This window comes from Oncorhynchus gorbuscha, linkage group LG21 (assembly GCF_021184085.1).
Source record: "Oncorhynchus gorbuscha isolate QuinsamMale2020 ecotype Even-year linkage group LG21, OgorEven_v1.0, whole genome shotgun sequence".
Lineage (NCBI taxonomy): Eukaryota > Metazoa > Chordata > Actinopteri > Salmoniformes > Salmonidae > Oncorhynchus > Oncorhynchus gorbuscha.
Window position 1 is genome coordinate 326497 of NC_060193.1, and position 14951 is coordinate 341447.

Consider the following 14951-nt stretch of genomic DNA (forward strand, 5'->3'; position numbering starts at 1 on the left):
ATTGACTGGTGGGGGTCAGGGAGAGAGTCGTGGTATTGACTGGTGGGGGTCGGGGAGAGAGTTGAGGTATTGACTGGTGGGGGTCGGGGAGAGTTGAGGTATTGACTGGTGGGGGTCGGGGAGAGAGTTGAGGTATTGACTGGTGGGGGTCGGGGAGAGAGTTGAGGTATTGACTGGTGGAGGTCGGGGAGAGTTGAGGTATTGACTGGTGGGGGTCGGGGAGAGAGTTGAGGTATTAACTGGACTGGTGGGGGTCGGGAGAGAGTTGAGGTATTGACTAGACTGGTGGGGGTCGGGGAGAGAGTTGTGGTATTGACTAGACTGGTGGGGGTCGGGGAGAGAGTTGAGGTATTGACTGGTGGGGGTCGGGGAGAGAGTTGAGGTATTGACTAGACTGGTGGGGGTCGGGGAGAGAGTTGAGGTATTGACTAGACTGGTGGGGGTCGGGGAGAGAGTTGAGGTATTGACTAGACTGGTGGGGGTCGGGGAGAGAGTTGTGGTATTGACTGGTGGGGGTCGGGGAGAGAGTTGAGGTATTGACTGGTGGGGGTCGGGGAGAGAGTTGAGGTATTGACTGGTGGGGGTCAGGGAGAGAGTTGTGGTATTGACTGGTGGGGGTCGGGGAGAGAGTTGTGGTATTGACTGGTGGGGGTCGGGGAGAGAGTTGAGGTATTGACTAGACTGGTGGGGGTCGGGGAGAGAGTTGAGGTATTGACTAGACTGGTGGGGGTCGGGGAGAGAGTTGAGGTATTGACTAGACTGGTGGGGGTCGGGGAGAGAGTTGAGGTATTGACTAGACTGGTGGGGGTCGGGGGAGAGAGTTGAGGTATTGACTGGTGGGGGTCGGGAGAGAGTTGAGGTATTGACTGGTGGGGGTCGGGAGGAGAGTTGAGGTATTGACTGGTGGGGGTCGGGGAGAGAGTTGAGGTATTGACTGGTGGGGGTCGGGGAGAGAGTTGAGGTATTGACTAGACTGGTGGGGGTCGGGGAGAGAGTTGAGGTATTGACTGGTGGGGGTCGGGGAGAGAGTTGAGGTATTGACTGGTGGGGGTCGGGAGGAGAGTTGAGGTATTGACTGGTGGGGGTCGGGAGAGAGTTGAGGTATTGACTAGACTGGTGGGGGTCGGGAGAGAGTTGAGGTATTGACTAGACTGGTGGGGGTCGGGAGAGAGTTGAGGTATTGACTGGTGGGGGTCGGGGAGAAAGTTGAGGTATTGACTAGACTGGTGGGGGTCGGGGGAGAGAGTTGAGGTATTGACTGGTGGGGGTCGGGGAGAGAGTTGAGGTATTGACTGGTGGGGGTCAGGGAGAGAGTTGAGGTATTGACTGGTGGGGGTCGGGGAGAGAGTTGAGGTATTGACTAGACTGGTGGGGTCGGGGAGAGAGTTGAGGTATTGACTAGACTGGTGGGGGTCGGGGAGAGAGTTGAGGTATTGACTAGACTGGTGGGGGTCGGGAGAGAGTTGAGGTATTGACTAGACTGGTGGGGTCGGGGAGAGAGTTGAGGTATTGACTGGTGGGGGTCGGGGAGAGAGTTGAGGTATTGACTGGTGGGGGTCGGGGGAGAAAGTTGAGGTATTGACTAGACTGGTGGGGGTCGGGGGAGAGAGTTGAGGTATTGACTAGACTGGTGGGGGTCGGGAGAGAGTTGAGGTATTGACTAGACTGGTGGGGGTCGGGGAGAGAGTTGAGGTATTGACTGGTGGGGGTCGGGGAGAGAGTTGAGGTATTGACTGGTGGGGGTCGGGGAGAAAGTTGAGGTATTGACTAGACTGGTGGGGGTCGGGAGAGAGTTGAGGTATTGACTGGTGGGGGTCGGGGAGAGAGTTGAGGTATTGACTGGTGGGGGTCGGGGGAGAGAGTTGAGGTATTGACTAGACTGGTGGGGGTCGGGGAGAGAGTTGAGGTATTGACTAGACTGGTGGGGGTCGGGGAGAGAGTTGAGGTATTGACTAGACTGGTGGGGGTCGGGGAGAGAGTTGAGGTATTGACTAGACTGGTGGGGGTCGGGAGAGAGTTGAGGTATTGACTAGACTGGTGGGGGTCGGGGAGAGAGTTGAGGTATTGACTGGTGGGGGTCAGGGAGAGAGTTGTGGTATTGACTGGTGGGGGTCGGGAGAGAGTTGAGGTATTGACTAGACTGTTGGGGGTCGGAGAGAGTTGAGGTATTGACTGGTGGGGGTCGGGGAGAGAGTTGAGGTATTGACTGGTGGGGGTCGGGGAGAGAGTTGTGGTATTGACTGGTGGGGGTCGGGGAGAGAGTTGAGGTATTGACTGGTGGGGGTCGGGGAGAGAGTTGAGGTATTGACTGGTGGGGGTCGGGGGAGAGAGTTGAGGTATTGACTGGTGGGGGTCGGGGAGAGAGTTGAGGTATTGACTGGTGGGGGTCGGGGAGAGAGTTGAGGTATTGACTGGTGGGGGTCGGGGGAGAGAGTTGAGGTATTGACTGGTGGGGGTCGGGGAGAGAGTTGAGGTATTGACTGGTGGGGGTCGGGGAGAGTTGAGGTATTGACTGGTGGGGGTCGGGAGAGAGTTGAGGTATTGACTGGTGGGGGTCGGGGAGAGAGTTGAGGTATTGACTGGTGGGGGTCAGGGGAGAGAGTTGTGGTATTGACTGGTGGGGGTCGGGGAGAGAGTTGTGGTATTGACTGGTGGGGGTCGGGGAGAGAGTTGAGGTATTGACTAGACTGGTGGGGGTCGGGGAGAGAGTTGAGGTATTGACTAGACTGGTGGGGGTCGGGAGAGAGTTGAGGTATTGACTAGACTGGTGGGGGTCGGGGAGAGAGTTGAGGTATTGACTAGACTGGTGGGGGTCGGGGAGAGAGTTGAGGTATTGACTAGACTGGTGGGGGTCGGGGAGAGAGTTGAGGTATTGACTAGACTGGTGGGGGTCGGGGAGAGAGTTGAGGTATTGACTAGACTGGTGGCGGTCTGGCTGTGGGGGGGCTGGCTGGGCAGTCTGGCTGGGGAGGCTGGCTGGGCGGTCTGGCTGGGGGGGTCTGGCTGGGCGGTCTGGTTGGGGGGGCTGGCTGGGCGGTCTGGCTGGGGGGGGGCTGGCTGGGCGGTCAGTCTGGGGGGCTGGCTGGGGGGCTGGCTGGCTGGCTGGGGGGCTGGCTGGGCGGTCTGGCTGGGGGCTGAATGGGCGGTCTGGCTGGGGGGCTGGCTGGGCGGTCTGGCTGGGCGGTCTGGCTGGGGGGGCTGGCTGGGCGGTCTGGCTGAAATGTGATATAGAGGATATCTTAAAAAACACAAGTCTTTGTACTTTATTTTTTAAGAGAGTTGTTAGACTATTGGTTAAAGGTGTCATCATGCCCGGTAGTCCTGACTCTTCAGAGAGTTGTTAGACTATTGGTTAAAGGTTAATATTGATTATTGAATTACCTTTGATCTAGTTCAGTCTTATCAATCTCTTAAACATATGTAACAATGAGCTCTTATCTTGATGCTGTCTGGGGGCATTTCTGTTGACTTCATGTTGTTGTAAAGAGAGTGCTGAAAGGGCCATAGGTCATAGTGGATAGTGTTGAAATGCAGAGATTAGCTTCAGATGACCCCAAAAAACAAAGTTGGGCCCCTACAAAACATTAACAGCTGCTCTTTCCGTGACAGACTGGCCAGGTGAATCCAGAATATATGATCCCTTATTGATGTCACTTGTTAAATCCACTTCAAATTGTGTAGATGAAGAGGAGGAGACGGGGTTAAAGAAAGATTTTTAAGCCCTGAGACAATTGAGACATGGATTGTGTACGTGTGCCATTCAGAGGGTGAACGGGCAAGACAAAATATTGAAGTGCCTTTAAAACAGGGTAGGATAGTAGGTGCACGGGTTTGTGTCAAGAACTGCAATGCTTCTGGGTTTTTAACACTCAACAGTTTCCTGTGTGTATCTAGAATGGTCCACCACCCAAAGGACATCCAGCCAACTGGACAACAGTGGGAAGTGTTGGAGTCAACATGGGGCCAGCATCTCTGTGGAACTCTTTTAAAACTGTGTAGAGTCCATGACCCGACAAATTGAGGCTGTTCTGAGGAGAGCTGTAACTGTAAATTAGAGAGGTGTTCCTAATGTTTTGTACACTCAGTGTATGCGTTACAGTGTGTGTGTGTTACTGTGTGTTACCTCTATGTCGGTGGTCTCTAGTGTTACCTCTATGTCGGTGGTCTCTAGTGTTACCTCTATGTCGGTGGTCTCTAGTGTTACCTCTATGTCGGTGGTCTCTAGTGTTACCTCTATGTCGGTGGTCTCTAGTGTTACCTCTATGTCGGTGGTCTCTAGTGTTACCTCTATGTCTGTGGTCTCTAGTGTTACCTCTATGTCTGTGGTCTCTAGTGTTACCTCTATGTCTGTGGTCTCTAGTGTTACCTCTATGTCTGTGGTCTCTAGTGTTACCTCTATGTCTGTGGTCTCTAGTGTTACCTCTATGTCGGTGGTCTCTAGTGTTACCTATGTATGTCGGTGGTCTCTAGTGTTACCTCTATGTCGGTGGCCTCTAGTGTTACCTCTATGTCGGTGGTCTCTAGTGTTACCTCTATGTCGGTGGTCTCTAGTGTTACCTCTATGTCGGTGGTCTCTAGTGTTACCTCTATGTCGGTGGTCTCTAGTGTTACCTCTATGTTGGTGGTCTCTAGTGTTACCTCTATGTCGGTGGTCTCTAGTGTTACCTATATGTTGGTGGTCTCTCTTGTCGTAGCTCTCCTTGACTCTGAAGCCTCTCGTTCTCAATACCTGACCTGGTCGCAGTCTGCCATACCAGGACACACACACACTGTTCCACAACACGCACACACACACACACCCCGACACATCACACACCTCCAACACCGCCTAGGAAAGAGAAGAAGAGGGGAGAAAAGCAGACAGAGAGAGAATATGAGGTCAGTACCAGTCAAACAACCTACCTGGTTACTAGTCCAACGCTCTAACCACTAGACTACCTGCTGGTTACTAGTCCAACGCTCTAACCACCAGACTACCTGCTGGTTACTAGTCCAACGCTCTAACCACTAGACTACCTGCTGGTTACTAGTCCAACGCTCTAACCACCAGACTACCTGCTGGTTACTAGTCCAACGCTCTAACCACCAGACTACCTGCTGGTTACTAGTCCAACGCTCTAACCACCAGACTACCTGCTGGTTACTAGTCCAACGCTCTAACCACCAGACTACCTGCACTATTAAATATACAGTACCAGGCAAACAACCTACCTGGTTACTAGTCCAACGCTCTAACCACTAGACTACCTGCTGGTTACTAGTCCAACGCTCTAACCACTAGGCTACCTGCTGGTTACTAGTCCAACGCTCTAATCACTAGGCTACCTGCTGGTTACTAGTCCAACGCTCTAACCACTAGACTACCTGCTGGTTACTAGTCCAACGCTCTAACCACTAGGCTACCTGCTGGTTACTAGTCCAACGCTCTAACCACCAGACTACCTGCTGGTTACTAGTCCAACGCTCTAACCACCAGACTACCTGCTGGTTACTAGTCCAACGCTCTAACCACTAGACTACCTGCTGGTTACTAGTCCAACGCTCTAACCACCAGACTACCTGCACTATTAAATATACAGTACCAGTCAAAAGTTTACACACCTACTCATTCAAGGGTTTTTCTTTATTTTTACTATTTTCTACATTGTAGAATAATAGTGAAGATATCAAAACTATGAAATAACACATTATGAAGTAACCAAAAAGTGTTAAACAACTGAAAACATACTTTATATTTGAGATTCTTCAAAGTAGCCATCCTTTGCCATGATGACAGCTTTGCACACACTTGGCATTCTCTCAACCAGTTTCACCTGGAATGCTTTTCCAACAGACTTGAAAGAGTTCCCACATATGCTGAGCACATGTTGGCTGCTTTTCCTTCCCTCTGTGGTCTGACTCCCAAACCATCTCAATTGGGTTGAGGTCAAATCGAATCAAATGTTATTGGTCACATACACATGGTTACCAGATGTTAATGCGAGTGTAGCAAAATAATTGTGCTTCTAGTTCCGACCATGCAGTTATATCTAACAAGTAATCTAACAATTTCACAACAACTACCTTATATACACACAAGTGTAAAGGAATGAATAAGAATATGAACATATAAATATATGGATGAGCGATGGCCAAACGACATAGACTAAGATACAGTAGAATAGAATACAGTATATACATATGAGATGAGTAATGTATAGACTAAGATACAGTAGAATAGAATACAGTATATACATATGAGATGAGTAATGCATAGACTAAGATACAGTAGAATAGAATACAGTATATACATATGAGATGAGTAATGTATAGACTAAGATACAGTAGAATAGAATACAGTATATACATATGAGATGAGTAATGCATAGACTAAGATACAGTAGAATAGAATACAGTATATACATATGAGATGAGTAATGCATAGACTAAGATACAGTAGAATAGAATACAGTATATACATATGAGATGAGTAATGTATAGACTAAGATACAGTAGAATAGAATACAGTATATACATATGAGATGAGTAATGCATAGACTAAGATACAGTAGATGGTATAGAATACAGTATATACATATGAGATGAGTAATGCATAGACTAAGATACAGTAGAATAGAATACAGTATATACATATGAGATGAGTAATGCATAGACTAAGATACAGTAGAATAGAATACAGTATATACATATGAGATGAGTAATGCATAGACTAAGATACAGTAGAATAGAATACAGTATATACATATGAGATGAGTAATGCATAGACTAAGATACAGTAGAATAGAATACAGTATATACATATGAGATGAGTAATGTATAGACTAAGATACAGTAGAATAGAATACAGTATATACATATGAGATGAGTAATGTATAGACTAAGATACAGTAGATGGTATAGAATACAGTATATACATATGAGATGAGTAATGCATAGACTAAGATACAGTAGAATAGAATACAGTATATACATATGAGACGAGTAATGTATAGACTAAGATACAGTAGAATAGAATACAGTATATACATATGAGATGAGTAATGTATAGACTAAGATCCAGTAGATGGTATAGAATACAGTATATACATATGAGATGAGTAATGGTGGTCCTTCTGTAGCTCAGTTGGTAGAGCATGGCGCTTGTAACGCCAGGGTAGTGGGTTCAATCCCCGTGACCACCCATACATAGAATGTATGCACACATGACTGTAAGTCGCTTTGGATAAAAGCGTCTGCTAAATGGCATATATTATTATTATTATTATATTATAATGTATAGACTAAGATACAGTAGAATAGAATACAGTATATACATATGAGATGAGTAATGCATAGACTAAGATACAGTAGAATAGAATACAGTATATACATATGAGATGAGTAATGCATAGACTAAGATACTGTATTCTATTCTACTGTATCTTAGTCTATGCATTACTCATCTCATATGTATATACTGTATTCTATTCTACTGTATATACATATGAGATGAGTAATGTGTAGACTAAGATACAGTAGGATAGTATAGAATACAGTATATACATATGAGGTGAGTAATGTAGGGTATGTAGACAAGATGCAGTAGATGGTATAGAGTACAGTATATACATATGAGATGAGTAATGTAGGACATGTGGACATTATTAAAGTGGCGTTATTTAAAGTGACTAGTGATGCCTTTATTAAGTCCATTTATTTAAGGTTGGGTGATCGTTGAGGCCAGATCATCTGATGCAGCACTCCATCACTCTCCTTCTTGGTCATAAATCCTTTACACAGTCTGGAGGTGTGTTGGGTCATTGTCCTGTTGAAAAACTAATGATAGTCCCACTAAGAGCAAACCAGATGGGATGGTGTATCGCTGCAGAATGCTGGTTAAGTGTGCCTTGAATTCTCAATAAATCACAGACAGTGTCACCAGCAAAGCACCCCCACACCATCACACCTCCTCCTCCATGCTTCACGGTGGGAACCACACATGCGGAGATCATCCGTTCACCTACTCTGAGTCTCACAAAGACACAGCGGTTGGAACCAAAAATCTCAAGTTTGGACTCATCAGACCAAAGGACAGATTTCCACCAGTCTAATGTCCATTGCTTGTGTTTCTTGGCCCAAGCAAGTCTCATCTTCTTATTGGTGTCCTTTAGTAGTGGTTTCTTTGCAGCAATTTGAACATGAAGGCCTGATTCACACAGTCTCCTCTGAACAGTTGATGTTGAGATGTGTCTGTTACTTGAACTCTGTGAAGCATTTGGCCTGCAATCAGAGCTGCAGTTAACTGTAATGAACTCTGCAGTAGAAGTAACTCTGGGTTTTCCTTTCCTGTGGCGGTCCTCATGAGAGCCAGTTAACTGTAATGAACTTATCCTCTGCAGCAGAAGTAACTCTGGGTTTTCCTTTCCTGTGGCGGTCCTCATGAGAGCCAGTTTCATCATAGCACTTTTTGTGACTGCACTTGACATTTTCCGGATTAACTGACCTTCATGTCTTAAAGTAATGATGGACTGTCGTTTCTCTTTGCTTATTTGAGCTGTTCTTGCCATAATATTTACTTGGTCTTTTAACATATAAGGCTATTTTCTGAATACCACCTTGTCACAGCACAACTGATTGGCTCAAAAGTATGAAGGAAAGAAATTCCACAAATTAACTTTCAAGAAGGCACACCTGTTTATTGAAATGCATTCCAGGTGACTACCTTATGAAGCTGGTTGAGAGAATGCCAAGAGTGTGCAAAGCTGGCATCAAGGCAAAGGGTGGCTACTTTGAAAAATCTCAAATCTCAAATTAATTTTGATTTGTTTAACACTTTGTGTGGTTACTACATGATTCCATATGTGTTATTTCATCATTTTGATGTCTTCACTATTATTCTACAATGTAGTAAGAAAATAAAAACCCTTGTATGAGTAGGTGTGTCCAAACTTTTGACTGGTGCTGTATATGTATGTATGTACTAACCTTATAAGGGCATTCACAATTGCTGTCGGATTTCCCATAATACATCACTCTGGACTTGTTTAGAACTCGCACCACCAGCAGACCCCTGGCCACACCCCTCCTCGCTGTGGCACCGCCCTTACGGGACAGGAAGTCCTCCTGCAGTTCAGCTAGCGTCACTGTAGCCCGAACACCTGGAGAGAGACAACACACACACACACTTGGAGAGAGACAACACACACACACACACACACATACCTGGAGAGAGACAACACACACACACACACACACTTGGAGAGAGACAACACACACACACACACACACACACACTTGGAGAGAGACAACACACACACACACACACACACTTGGAGAGAGACACACACACACACACACACACACACACACACACACACACACCTGGAGAGAGACAACACACACACACACACACACACACCTGGAGAGAGACAACACACACACACACCTGGAGAGAGACAACACACACACACACACCTGGAGAGAGACAACACACACACATACCTGGAGAGAGACAACACACACACATACCTGGAGAGAGACAACACACACACATACCTGGAGAGAGACAACACACACACACACCTGGAGAGAGACAACACACACACACACTTGGAGAGAGACCACACACACACTTGGAGAGAGACAACACACACACACACTTGGAGAGAGACAACACACACACACATACCTGGAGAGAGACAACACACACACACATACCTGGAGAGAGACAACACACACACACATACCTGGAGAGAGACAACACACACACACATACCCGGAGAGAGACAACACACACACCCGGAGAGAGACAACACACACACCCGGAGAGAGACAACACACACACCCGGAGAGAGACAACACACACACCCGGAGAGAGACAACACACACACCTGGAGAGAGACAACACACACTTGAACACACACCTGGAGAGAGACAACACTCCTGCTCTGTACTAAAACTACTACGCACCCTCTTCGTCTTGGTCCGAGTCCTCTGAGTTGTCCGAGTTGGGAGTCTCCCTCCAGGCTGGTCCACTGTAGTCCTGGTTGTTCCAGAGGGGCAGATAGCAGCTTCTCCTGGCCCTGAGGGGCAGCAAGCTGGGGGCCTGGGCCCTCTCTAGGTGGACTGGGTCTGGGATTAGGGCTGGGTCTGCTGGATGGGATCCTGGGTCTCTCTCTGGGTCTGGTTGGGCTCCGTACCATGGCAGTCTCTCCACCTCCACCCCGGGAGTCAGCCCCTCCATCCCCCCTTCGTCCCCAGCCACCTCCACACTCACCAGCCTGTAAGTCCTCCCTCCTCCCCCCTCCTCCTCTACAGACTCCCCGGGTGAAAAGGTAACATGTCGTAGCTGAGAGCCACACCGGAACACGTTCCTCTCCACCAGACGGTTGAGGCTGGGGTCAAGGGTCACACGCAGCCTGAAGACAGAGAGACAGGAGAGACAGAGTGAGGAGGAACGCAGTACACAATGCCGGAGAAGGAGATTTTAGGGCTAACTACAATAAAAACTGCAGCTAGCTAGCTGGGCTAACTACAATAAAAACTGCAGCTAGCTAGCTGGGCTAACTACAATAAAAACTGCAGCTAGCTAGCTGGGCTAACTACAATAAAAACTGCAGCTAGCTAGCAGCCTGGAAGCAGATGTGTTGATGTTCCTCCAAATCAATTTTTTTATCAAACCATCCTGCCAATATTAAGCTAGGGGTCACCATTTTCACTTTTGGATGAATAGCGTGCCCAGAGTAAACTGCCTGCTACTCAATCCCAGATGCTAATATATGCATATTATTAGTATATTTGGATAGAAAACACTATGAAGTTTCTAAAACTGTTTGAATGATGTCTGTGAGTATAACAGAACTCATATGGCAGATGAAAGCCTGAGAAAAATCCAACCAGGAAGTGGGAAATCTGACTTTTGTAGTTTTTCAACTTATTGCCATTAGAATATACAATGTCTGTGAGATCGTTTTGCACTTCCTAAGGCTTCCACTAGATGTCAACAGTCTTTAGAACCTTGCTTTTCTACAGACAAAGGAATTCTCCGGTTGGAACATTGTTGAAGATTTATGATAAAAACATCATACAGATTGATTCTATACTTCGTTTGACCTGAAATATGACTTTTTGGACTTTTCGTCCAAACTTTCGGATGGACTTGCAAGCGGGTTTGGATTTGTTTACCAAACGCCCAAACAAAAGGAGGTACATGGACATAAATGATTAACTTTATCGAACAAATACAACATTTATTGTGAAACTGGGATTCCTGGGAGTGCATTCTGATGAAGATCATCAAAGGTAAGTGAATATTTATAATGCTATTTCTGACTAATGTTGACTCCACAACATGGCGGAAATCTTTTTGGCTGGTTGGGCTCTGAGAGCCGTGCTCAGATTATTGCATGGTATGCATTTTTAAAAAATCAGACACAGCAGTTGCATTAAGGAGAAGTTTATCTAAAGTTCCATGTATAATAGTTGTATCTTTTATCACTGTTTGTTATGAGTATTTCTGTAAACTGATGTGGCTCTCTGCAAAATCACTGCATGTTTTAAAACTACTGAACATAACACGCCAATGCTAGCGGAACCCCCGTTCCCAGACAGGTTAAGAAACAAAGACTGGAACAAAGGCAAACTACACGTTGAAAATTAATCTCTCTGGAATTAACATCTCCATCCACAAAATACACACACCAAACCCTGTCCAGTCCTTTGTAGGACTTCTGTAACCTAGACAGGTCAGACATTAACCTGTTCCAGTCAGAAAGACATTAACCTAGTCCAGTCAGACAGACATTAACCTGGTCCAGTCAGGTCAGACAGTAACCTGGTCCAGTCAGATCAGACAGTAACCTAGTCCAGTCAGGTCAGACAGTAACCTAGTCCAGTCAGACAGACAGTAACCTAGTCCAGTCAGACAGACAGTAACCTAGTCCAGTCAGACAGACAGTAACCTAGTCCAGTCAGACAGACAGTAACCTAGTCCAGTCAGACAGACAGTAACCTAGTCCAGTCAGACAGACAGTAACCTAGTCCAGTCAGACAGACAGTAACCTAGTCCAGTCAGACAGACAGTAACCTAGTCCAGAGAGACAGACAGTAACCCAGTCCAGAGAGACAGACAGTAACCCAGTCCAGAGAGACAGACAGTAACCCAGTCCAGAGAGACAGACAGTAACCTAGTCCAGAGAGACAGACAGTAAACCAGTCCAGTCAGACAGACAGTAACCAACAGTAACCAGTCACTGGGCTACTACACCCACCATACAGTCACTGGGCTACTGTACCCACCACCATACAGTCACTGGGTTACTGTACCCACCACCATACAGTCACTGGGCTACTGTACCCACCACCATACAGTCACTGGGCTACTGTACCCACCACCATACAGTCACTGGGCTACTGTACCCACCACCATACAGTCACTGGGCTACTGTACCCACCACCATACAGTCACTGGGCTACTGTACCCACCACCATACAGTCACTGGGCTACTGTACCCACCACCATACAGTCACTGGGCTACTGTACCCACCACCATACAGTCACTGGGTTACTGTACCCACCACCATACAGTCACTGGGCTACTGTACCCACCACCATACAGTCACTGGGCTACTGTACCCACCACCATACAGTCACTGGGCTAGTCTGTACCCACCACACACAGTCACTGGGCGACTGTACCCACCACCATACAGTCACTGGGCTACTGTACCCACCACCATACAGTCACTGGGCTACTGTACCCACCACCATACAGTCACTGGGCTACACCCACCACCATACAGTCACTGGGCTACTGTACCCACCACCATACAGTCACTGGGCTACTGTACCCACCACCATACAGTCACTGGGCTACTGTACCCACCACCATACAGTCACTGGGCTACTGTACCCACCACCATACAGTCACTGGGCTACTGTACCCACCACCATACAGTCACTGGGCTACTGTACCCACCACCATACAGTCACTGGGCTACTGTACCCACCACCATACAGTCACTGGGCTACTGTACCCACCACCATACAGTCACTGGGCTACTGTACCCACCACCATACAGTCACTGGGCTACTGTACCCACCACCATACAGTCACTGGGCTACTGTACCCACCACCATACAGTCACTGGGCTACTGTACCCACCACCATACAGTCACTGGGCTACTGTACCCACCACCATACAGTCACTGGGCTACTGTACCCACCACCATACAGTCACTGGGCTACTGTACCCACCACCATACAGCCACTGGGCTACTGTACCCACCACCATACAGTCACTGGGCTACTGTACCCACCACCATACAGTCACTGGGCTACTGTACCCACCATACAGTCACTGGGTTACTGTACCCACCACCATACACTGGGCAGTCACTGGGCTACTGTACCCACCACCATACAGTCACTGGGCTACTGTACCCACCACCATACAGTCACTGGGTTACTGTACCCACCACCATACAGTCACTGGGTTACTGTACCCACCACCATACAATCACTGGGCTACTGTACCCACCACCATACAGTCACTGGGCTACTGTGCCCACCACCATACAGTCACTGGGCTACTGTACCCACCACCATACAGTCACTGGGCTACTGTACCCACCACCATACAGTCACTGGGCTACTGTACCCACCACCATACAGTCACTGGGCTACTGTACCCACCACCATACAGTCACTGGGTTACTGTACCCACCACCATACAGTCACTGGGCTACTGTACCCACCACCATACAGTCACTGGGCTACTGTACCCACCACCATACAGTCACTGGGCTACTGTACCCACCACCATACAGTCACTGGGTTACTGTACCCACCACCATACAGTCACTGGGCTACTGTACCCACCATACAGTCACTGGGCTACTGTACCCACCATACAGTCACTGGACGACTGTACCCACCATACAATCACTGGGCTACTCTACCCACCACCATACAGTCACTGGGCTACTGTACCCACCATACAGTCACTGGGCTACTGTACCCACCACCATACAGTCACTGGGTTACTGTACCCACCACCATACAATCACTGGGCTACTGTACCCACCACCATACAGTCACTGGGCTACTGTGCCCACCACCATACAGTCACTGGGCTACTGTACCCACCACCATACAGTCACTGGGCTACTGTACCCACCACCATACAGTCACTGGGCTACTGTACCCACCACCATACAGTCACTGGGCTACTGTACCCACCACCATACAGTCACTGGACTACTGTACCCACCATACAGTCACTGGGCGACTGTACCCACCACCATACAGTCACTGGGCGACTGTACCCACCACCATACAGTCACTGGGCTACTGTACCCACCACCATACAGTCACTGGGCTACTGTACCCACCATACAGTCACTGGGCTACTGTACCCACCACCATACAGTCACTGGGCTACTGTACCCAACATACAGTCACTGGGCTACTGTACCCACCACCATACAGTCACTGGGCTACTGTACCCACCACCATACAGTCACTGGGCTACTGTACCCACCACCATACAGTCACTGGGCTACTGTACCCACCACCATACAGTCACTGGGTTACTGTACCCACCACCATACAGTCACTGGGCTACTGTACCCACCACCATACAGTCACTGGGCTACTGTACCCACCATACAGTCACTGGGCGACTGTACCCACCATACAATCACTGGGCTACTGTACCCACCACCATACAGTCACTGGGCTACTGTACCCACCATACAATCACTGGGCTACTGTACCCACCGCCATACAGTCACTGGGCTACTGTACCCACCACCATACAGTCACTGGGCTACTGTACCCACCACCATACAGTCACCTGGCTACTGTACCCACCACCATACAGTCACTGGGCTACTGTACCCACCACCATACAGTCACTGGGCTACTGTACCCACCATACAGTCACTGGGCTACTGTACCCACCACCATACA

General features: G+C 48.1%; 1 protein-coding gene across 1 annotated transcript in view; it reads right to left on the reverse strand.

Moving 5' to 3' along the window:
• LOC124008430 (RPA-related protein RADX-like) overlaps window positions 1-14951 on the reverse strand; it is a 52422-nt gene that overhangs the window by 32484 nt on the left and 4987 nt on the right. Inside the window, exons 2-4 of the mRNA XM_046319701.1 lie at window positions 9949-10397; window positions 8965-9137; window positions 4666-4828 (exon numbers count right to left, since the gene is read on the reverse strand). Of these exons, the coding sequence (XP_046175657.1) occupies window positions 4666-4828; window positions 8965-9137; window positions 9949-10397 (785 nt within the window). The remainder of the gene's footprint in view (window positions 1-4665; window positions 4829-8964; window positions 9138-9948; window positions 10398-14951) is intronic.